At 31.5% G+C, this 9,067-nt stretch overlaps 1 protein-coding gene across 1 annotated transcript; it reads right to left on the bottom strand.

The window, feature by feature from the left end:
* Positions 1-930: 930 nt before the first annotated feature.
* LOC112026166 (protein AUXIN SIGNALING F-BOX 2) lies at positions 931-4,331 on the bottom strand. Its single transcript, XM_024058851.2, has 3 exons — positions 3,258-4,331; positions 1,976-2,477; positions 931-1,891 (listed from the first exon to the last, which is right to left on the bottom strand). The coding sequence occupies exons 1-3, from the start codon at positions 3,710-3,712 to the stop codon at positions 1,118-1,120; spliced, it is 1,731 nt and encodes a 576-aa protein (XP_023914619.1). The 5' UTR covers positions 3,713-4,331; the 3' UTR covers positions 931-1,117.
* Positions 4,332-9,067: the final 4,736 nt, after the last annotated feature.

Genomic DNA, 9,067 nt, shown 5'->3' with positions numbered 1-9,067 from the left:
TGAAGTCTAAGCCCATATGAAAAGAAAACGAGAAATACAATGAAAATAAAACAGATGAGAAAGGGCTTAGCTTTTATAACTAAATAGGCCGAATGACACAGCAAAAACCAATTGGCGTCATCTAGCCGGGGCAAGCGCAGATGAATTTTCCAATATATTTTTTTTTTTTTTTTTTTTGAGACAGTTTCGATATAATAGCACTTTATTATTAAATTAAGATACCAATAAATTTTTAAAATAGACAAAAATTAAATTTCAAATTTCTTATTCGACCATTCAAGACCACCAAGTGACCTAACTTGAATCCACTTTCCAATATATTAAGAGCACTATAATAAATAAATAAAAATGATGCCAAACGACACAGCAAAAACCAATTAGCTTCATCTAGCCAGGGCAAGCACAGTTGAATTTTTCAGTGTACTTTTTTTTTTTTTGAGATAGTTTCGATACAATAACACTTTATTATTAAATTAAGATACCAATAAATTTTTAAAATAGACAAAAATTAAACTCTAAATCTTTTATTCAATCATCCAAAACCACCAAGTGAACTAACTTGAATCCACTTTCCAATATATTAAGAGCACTATAATAAATAAATAAAAATGGTCACTTTTTAGTTAACCAAATTCAAAATTTACTCATGCAGAGTTGTGTAAATATATATAATTACTATCGTGACTATGTAAACAGTATTCATTTTGCATTTAACAATGAGAGTAAATAGCAGTTGGGTATTTAAGAAGAAAAAAAAAAGTAAATAGTAGTTGTGTATACCGTATGTTAAGGAAAAAAGAATTTTAAAAACCAAAAAAAAATTAATTTTTTAATTAAATAGAGTTTAAAATAGATAATATGATTTAAAATGTGTTAAAAAATGAATATATAAAATAAAAAAAATAAGTTTTTATACTAAAATAGCCAAAGTTTTGCAGGAAATGCTCTAACGCAATCTATTTATAATAACAAAAATTACAAATGCGAAATCTCTTGTAAATAAAACAATAACAGAACACTAACTCAACTAACTCATCGTCGAGCTAAAATCCATTAATCAGTTGGCCTAAATAAAGTACAACTACATAATAACAAGAAAATAAATAGCCCAATGCACCTACACCAAAGTCCACACAAATTCCGGTGCATCTTTCCTCGGCCCGACCAGTGTTCGATACAGGTACATCTTCTCTACTTTTTGACTGTCCTCATGGGCAAATTCCATCTGGTCATTTTCATTTATTATCTCCACATTAAGCCTTGGCATCTGCTTCGCAAGTGTCTTGCAGCCTCCAAGAGTTACATCACAGGACGACATCCAAAGGGATCGCATTGTCTCATACTTTCCCACGTCCCTTAGAAGTGCCATGTCCCCGAAGGGGCTGTCCCTGATCTCAAGCTTGCGAAGCTTCTTGCACCCATTCAACACATACAGCATTCCCTTGTCACTTTCGCCAGCAAATGCAATAGAAAGCATTTCAAGCTGCTCTGCATACATTCCAATGTAAAGGAAAACCCGGTCGGTTAAAAGGCCAGAGAGTGACAATCGCCGAAGACGCTTGCTTGACTGGACAATTGCTCCAAAACCTTCATCTAGTGGCTGCATGGTTACAGGGTCGGGTTTTGTAGGGTCAAGGATGCACAACCTGAAGCGGATAAAATTTGGACAGTTCTTAGCTACAGCTATGAGAGCAGCATTTGTCATTTGCTGACAGAAGTACAGCAATGAATTAAGCTTTGGGCAACCACTGGATATAGCAACCAGGCCAGTTTCTGTTACAGCAGCATGCCCAGCCCCAAAGGGATCAGATGGGAAAACCCTCAATTCCTGCAAGTCTTTACAAGTTGAAGCTACAATTTCCAGTCCCTTGTCTCCGATATAATCCAAAATCTGAAGTAATTATGAAAACTATGTCATTGATTTATATAAAAGAAGAAAGTAAGCTTCAGTTAGACCAGGTTTAAAAGATCATACCCATAAGCGCTGAAGTTTCCCACAGAGGCGAATTAGCTTGATTAGCTCAGAACCATGAATCCCTGCAGCATAGCTCAGGTTTAAGTAAGTTAGGTTCAAGCAAATAGGATATATGGCTGGCAGGCAGCGAGGAGCAACCTCTAAAAACCCTGACAAATTCCTAATTGATCTACACTTCAGAATGGTTCCCCTCAGCTTTCTGTAGGTCTCAGAATCATCAGAATCACGATCAAGGACAAAAGATCCTGTTCCTAAATCCACTAGTTGAGGTGCTCGCATCAAAATCCTTTGAAGCGCCTCAAGAGGCACTGCACGGTTCAACTTCAAACTCTTAAGATTAGGATTTCTTGCTACAAGTCTCTCAAGAGCTACTAAATTAATTTCTTTTAAGCATGCAAAATTCAGGGAGACTAGTGACGTGCAACTGTCGGGGAAGCAGCCAAGCCAGAGGTTTTTCTTTTCCTCAATTTCATTTTCTTGCAGGTCCAACTCCCTAAGAAACCTGCAAGAAACAAACAAGGAGAAATAGGATGTTAAAAGGACTAATCTCCCAACCAACTCTCAGCATAACAAAATCTATCACATACTATATCCTACAATCATCAAGTTCTTTCAACCTCCCTGCCAGTCAATTTTAACCAGAAACCCCCAACCAGAAAATATTACAATCGAAATATCAAGACCAAAAAAATTATTATCCTACTGTTAAGAAACACTGCTCATAAACTCAATCATAATCCAAAACCAATAAATCCTAGACTAACCATATTCAAGACAGCACACGCTAAAAGACAACTTAAAAAGATATCAGCTTAACTATTTACATTGAGACGTCAGGGCATAGTTGCACATAAAGATTTTACCCAAACCACAGTTCATCCCACAAGGACTATAACCATACCTGCTGGGTAGACTTCAAAGATTTCAAAGACAATCGCAAAACATTTCAACAGATGTGCAATTTAACTTTCTTTAGTTAGCTACCAGCCACATAACAGTCTAATAAGAAGCATAGCCCAACATCAACTAAAGAAAAATAATATAATAAAAATGCTTTAAAAAGAAACTCTCTAAAACAAGACATAACCCTTCTCTTAGCAGAATAATTAAGAAAGCAACAAAAACAAACTATCATACTCTATACATGCCAAAAATCAACAATCAACAAGTCTAAGACCCAGTCAAAGAAACCCATTTATAACAATTGGAATCTCATAGTCAAAAATTAGCAAATATAGCAAAATTATGCCAGAAAACCAAAACAAGAAAGAATATTTCTTACCTACAATTAGCAGCTATAGCTTCAAGGCCATCGGTGGTGAACCCTTCACAGCTAACAAGCACCAAAGACTTGAAATTTGTAAAAGAACGAGAAAGAACATCGAGGCTTTCATCTGAAACCACCATCCTCTTCAACCTGAGCTCCTCCAACCCAATACGACTTCTAGCCAAAGCTTCGATCCACGGCTGCACATAGCCTCCCCAATCTTGAGGAACCAAATTGAAGTCCGCGAAATGAGGCTTCCCTTTCAAAGTCAGAGCTTTTACCCCAGGAAACCTGTCGATCAATCTCTCTGGACTGATTGCATAGCAGTTTCCTATGAACACTCGCTGCCTGCTAAATCTCTCTACTCTGTACCATAATTTACACACCAAAGACACTGCGTTTCGGTCTCTGTGCGATGTTACGAAATCGAACACGTGCTCTAAAACCTCGTCCGGAAAATAATTCATCATCGTTTAACATCCAATCCAACACCCACAATTTTCCCGGAAAAAAAAATTAACTTTCCGGAAAAGATTTTTTTTTTTTTTTTAAAAAAGGGAGGATTTTGAGAGATCTTGCTGGAAATGAGCTGAGATCTACATGATATAGAGTAGATCTGATGTGGGTTTAATCGGAAATTCCCTCACATAGCTTAGATCTGCGAAGAAAGAGAGAAAGAAAGACAGAGTGATGGAAAGAAAAAATAAAAATCAAAGTTTCTCGAGAAAAAACGTGGGAGAGAAATGAAAAGAAAATGTTTTCTCCTCAGTGATCATCTTTGAAATCAAGTAAGTGATGATTGCAGCGATGAAAAACAAAAAATAAAAATAGTAACCCAAAACAAAACAAAAACAAACAAACGTAGCCAAACAGATCAAAATTCGTAGATCTCAGAATCTCATAAAATCTTGACTAAATCGAAACCTTATGATTCTAAAATCTGAGAGAGAGCTAAAAAAAAAATCCGGACTCTCTCTCTCTTTTTCTCTCTAAAAAAAAAAAGACTCACACTCACTCTCTATATCTCTATGTGAGTTTCTCTGTATCTCAAAGACACACACATACCAAACAGAGAGCCTCGTGTTAAAGCTTAACTCAGGAGTCAGAGAGAGAAACCCAGAGCTTTGAGCTCACTAACCATGGTTAGTGTTTTAGCCCCAGATTGTTTAACCATGGTTGGTTAAGTTTTTCGATCCAACGGTCATCATGGACTCGATAATAAAATAATGGAATCTTGACCGTTGAATGGGTGAACATGCATGTGTCCTTATCACTTGTTTCGAAGAGCAAGCCCCCCTCTCTCTGCCAAAGTCTTACTAAAGGGATCAGTAAATGGTCTGTCAGGTAAATGACACTGGTTTTGGATCAAAATTACCAAAATACCATAAAATTCATTTACATATATTTATTTCTACTACGGCGAGTATGGTAAACTCGCCGCCTTTGACAGAGACACTTCCATGTGAAGCATCTTTTTGCCCTATTCTATGCGCTGTCGTTTAATAAAGGCGAGTACTTGTATTTTCTACTCTCATAGTTAAAAACTATTTTGTGTCAGAAATTTTTTTTTTCACTTTTACTTTCTGGCTTTTTTTTTTTCTTTTCTTAAATTCATTTTTTAGATGTGGATAACTCGAATCATGGCTCTTTTTAATGATTAGGAAATTTCAGTCTCAGTAAGGAAAGTAAAAAAAAAAAAAAAAAAAAAAAGTTTTTTTGCTTGCTTGCTCTTATTATCCTATTCCTAATCAACCATTTCACCGAACATATATAATACAGTTGGCTTTGAATATGGGAATGGTTGCTTCTCTGATTGGCCAGAGCCACTCAGGGTGGTTTATGGGGTTTGGGAATAATGCACCAATCATGCTTGACAGTTTGAGTTGTAGTAGACACTGGTAGAAGTAGGAGCAGTAGTATGTTTCTGAATCAAGCATACTGATAATTTGAAACCATCAATATTCCCTTCTTCTTCTTTTTTCTTTTTTCTTTTTTCTCTTATTTGATTTTTTTTTTTTTTTTAAACTTAAATAGCAGTCCTAATGTCAGATCTTGATCTTGCATCAACTCTAACAGTACGTTTGGAAACAAAATTAGATGAATCTAAAGCTAATAGCAAGGCTATAAATATTTAACAAAAATTAATTGAGTTTTTTTTTTTTGCCATAAATGAGCAAAACTAGGTGTATAGATCAATCATGAAGTGATGAATATATATATATATATATATATATTTTAATCCTCCTAAATTGTACAATCTTTTACACTTGGCTTCTTAAACTATAGAAATGCACATTTACTCTCTAACTATTACCCACATAACACTTGTCTTCTAAACTATGAGAATGTGTATTTACTATCCTAAGCTATTACCTGTGTAACATTTTGCATTTGCACCACATTTTATAAATAATAGTTTAGGAAATAAGTGTAAAAGGAATATAATTTAAAGGGGTAAAGTGTACATTCTTATAGTTAAGAGCGGTAATTGTAAAAGGAATATAGTTTAGGGGGTAAAATTTAATTTCACAGTTTTTTTTTTTTTTTTGGTTAAATAATTTGTTTGGTTTAAAGTTCTGATTGATCAATGACTGATAACTAAGGTGCAATTAGTGTTAAAGTCATGAAATCTTTCTCATGGATTTTATCCAAATTAAGTGAAGAAGTTAAAATTTTAAAAGAGTTAAGTTCTGTCCAAATCCTTTGCCCAAAAAAAAAAAAAAAGATACAGTACCTTGTTTTGTAACTAAAAAAAAAAAAATCTATATTTACATACAAAATAATAATAAATACAGTAAGAAAATACGAAGCTTTCCCTTTTAATAAGAATATTTAGAGTTCTCTATTTTGTCAATATTGTGAATAGAAATAGATTCAGGAATTTTTCTTTTGGGAGTTAGAGTATGAAAAAAAAAAATCTCATAGTTTAATAATAAGAGCTATACAAATATAAAACTTACGTCTATTAAATCTTAATGAAATATAAGTAAAAAGATAATAATTATTTCTTAATACAATGCAAGTTAATCATCTATCAGGTTGCACAATTCATAACTTCCCTTACTCTAAAGTCAGAGATTACAATACATTCTCTTATATAAATAAAGTCATGTTGTTCATATCCTATTTGGCATCTTAATTCAAACGCTAATAATAATAATAATAATAATAATAATAATAATGATATTATTATTATTATTATTATTATTATCGAGAACAAAAAAAAAATCAACTTTGAGAATCATAAAATGATAAATTAATGATTATGATGATAAAAGAAAAATGTAACTTTGAGAAGACAAAAAAACCAAACAATTGATATAAAAATAGCACATTCAAATTGACGCTAGTTGCTACTCACCAAAACTACATACAACATAAAGAAAATGGAGATAATTTTCAAAATATTATTATTTTCTTTATTATCTTAATTATATACATACGAACAAAGTTAAACTACATTTTCTATATATATAGAAAAATTGGATAAATCATTCTTCTAACTAAATTTAGTAAATAATATAACTAGTAAAAATAAAAAGGACAAAAAGAATATAATTCCCAATCCTAATGTTTAAGCGTTTTATAGTCAAGAAAACAAAGTCATTATAAAATGTATCCAATTTTTTTAAATAAAATTAATTCCAACATTTCGTGAGGCATTCAACACCTCAATATGGTATAAAACCACTTAAATTTAGGTACTTAATTATTAACTAAGTAGTCCTTTTTATTTTTGTTTTAGGCGGGGCATAGGTGAAAGCTAGTTGGTTTTTTATATTTTTAGGGTATTTTTGATCTAATAAAATTTTGTTTTGAGAAACTTAATTATTGAGAGAGACAATAATATATAAGACAAATTGATATAAACCACCTATATGGTTTAATCACATAATAAATATAAGGTACAAATAATTTATATAAAATTAAGATAACAATACTTCGTTATTATTTATTTAATTTTGTGTTTAAAGTCATTATAAAATGTATCCAATTTTTTTAAATAAAATTAATTCCAACATTTCGTGAGGCATTCAACACCTCAATATGGTATAAACCACTATATTTAGGTCTTATTATTTTTTAAGTAGTCCTTTTTATTTTTGTTTAGGCGGGGCATAGGTGAAATAGTTGGTTTTTTATATTTTTAGGGTATTTTTGATCTAATAAAATTTTGTTTTGAGAAACTTAATTATTGAGAGAGGATTAAATATAATTTTAATTTTTTTTTTAATTTTGCATATATTTTTAAGGCAAATTTGTGGGGTCTCCCTTGGTCCCTGAAGGGTTTAATATGAAAGAGGTAACAACATAACAGTTGGTTCTACCACTGTCAAATGTAATTTTTATATTCCTTTTTCTATAGGATAAATGTGTATTTAAATACCGTTTATTTTGTTGATATTAAAAAATTATTATTAAAGATACTGTAAATAAATATAAAAATTAGTTAAAACTTATAAAACTTATAAATAATACTAAAAAATACAATAAAATCTTTAAATAATAACAAATATAAATTAAATAGTAAAATAATACTCAATTATAATTTCAATCCAACCTCACGCAAAGTTAACAGATAAGTTTACCAGAGTTAGCAGCAATCATGGCTAGTAATACTCTGAGTGAGAAGATTGGACAACTGCCATGCCTTATCAGTTTGCTTTCAAGTTTCAACTGCCATTTGAAAGACTTGCTTTTTCCACGTTTTCAATTTCAACAGGAAAACTTTTCCTCCGTACTACAAAAAATAACAAGCATGGAAAAGGAAAAGTTATACTTACTGCCCCTAAAAAGAAAAAAAAAAGAAAAAGAAAAAGAAAAAGAATATTATTAGTAACAAATTAACAAAAAACAATAATTCTTCTCAACTGTGTTCTTGCTCAGTTGCTTGTAAAAGCAAAATTACATTATGGGTAACCAAATAAATGAAGTGGGGTCTTTAACTTTTTTGTGCAAAACTTTTGCCGCTGATGTGACCAGTTACACATCTTAATTTTCCAAGGCTAATGAAAAGAGAGAAAAAGAAACAAAAATATTCTCTAACTACAAAAATCTCTCTTTTATTAGAATCTACTTGATTAAATCTTTTTGCCAAAATTTATAATAGAAATTGGTGCTAGCGCCTAGCTCCCATTTTTTGATGAACGGTGCTAGCTCCTATACATTTCCTGAGTGAGTATCACCCTAGCCCACAAGTCAAAAAGATTTTCACTTGAAGATCAAAGGTACTTTTGAGATTACACCGCCAGAAAATTAAGCAAGTGTTCACTGTTGACTTTGTTCTAACCAAAAATAAAAAATAAAAAGTAAAAAATTGATTTCATATATATATATATATATATATTTATTAAGAGTTTTTCTAATATTGCTAAATTTGGATTTATTTGCTTATAGAACTTTCAATTATTTAGGGAATTAAAGAAAGAGAGTGAATTTGGCAATGGTGTGTCGAAATTCAACAAAAGTATGAGAGAGAAAGAGAAAAAGTGGGAGAAAAAAATTTTGAATTTTGGATAATCACATTACCAAATTCCTACTCCCAAACCTGCTAACCGAAAACCAATTGTGCAATGCATTGTCGAAATAGGGAAAAAAAATTTGTGCAATTGTGGTAATACCATTGCCAAAAATGGGAGGAAAAAATAAATAAATAAAATAATGGTTGCCGAAATCTGGAAGGAATTAAAAAAAAAATGCTATGTCCACAATATTTTTACAAATTTTCACAACAAATCATAGGTGATTAGTTATTATTAGTTCAAATTTGAATTTAACACTGATATTACTTTTTTAATCCAACAATAACAATTTGTCATTTAAAA

This window comes from Quercus suber, unplaced genomic scaffold, assembly GCF_002906115.3.
Source record: "Quercus suber isolate HL8 unplaced genomic scaffold, Cork oak 2.0 scaffold_593, whole genome shotgun sequence".
NCBI classification, from domain to species: domain Eukaryota; kingdom Viridiplantae; phylum Streptophyta; class Magnoliopsida; order Fagales; family Fagaceae; genus Quercus; species Quercus suber.
Note: the sequence above shows the minus strand (reverse complement) of the source record. Positions and strands in the feature narration are given on the sequence as shown.

Coding starts and splice junctions, on each gene's coding strand:
- LOC112026166 (XM_024058851.2), bottom strand. CDS start 3,712: ATGATGAATTATTTTCCGGACGAGGTTTTAGAGCACGTGTTCGATTTC. Junction 2,478..3,257: donor GCTATAGCTGCTAATTGTAG/GTAAGAAATATT, acceptor TGTTTCTTGCAG/GTTTCTTAGGGAGTTGGACC. Junction 1,892..1,975: donor GGAAACTTCAGCGCTTATGG/GTATGATCTTTT, acceptor TAATTACTTCAG/ATTTTGGATTATATCGGAGA.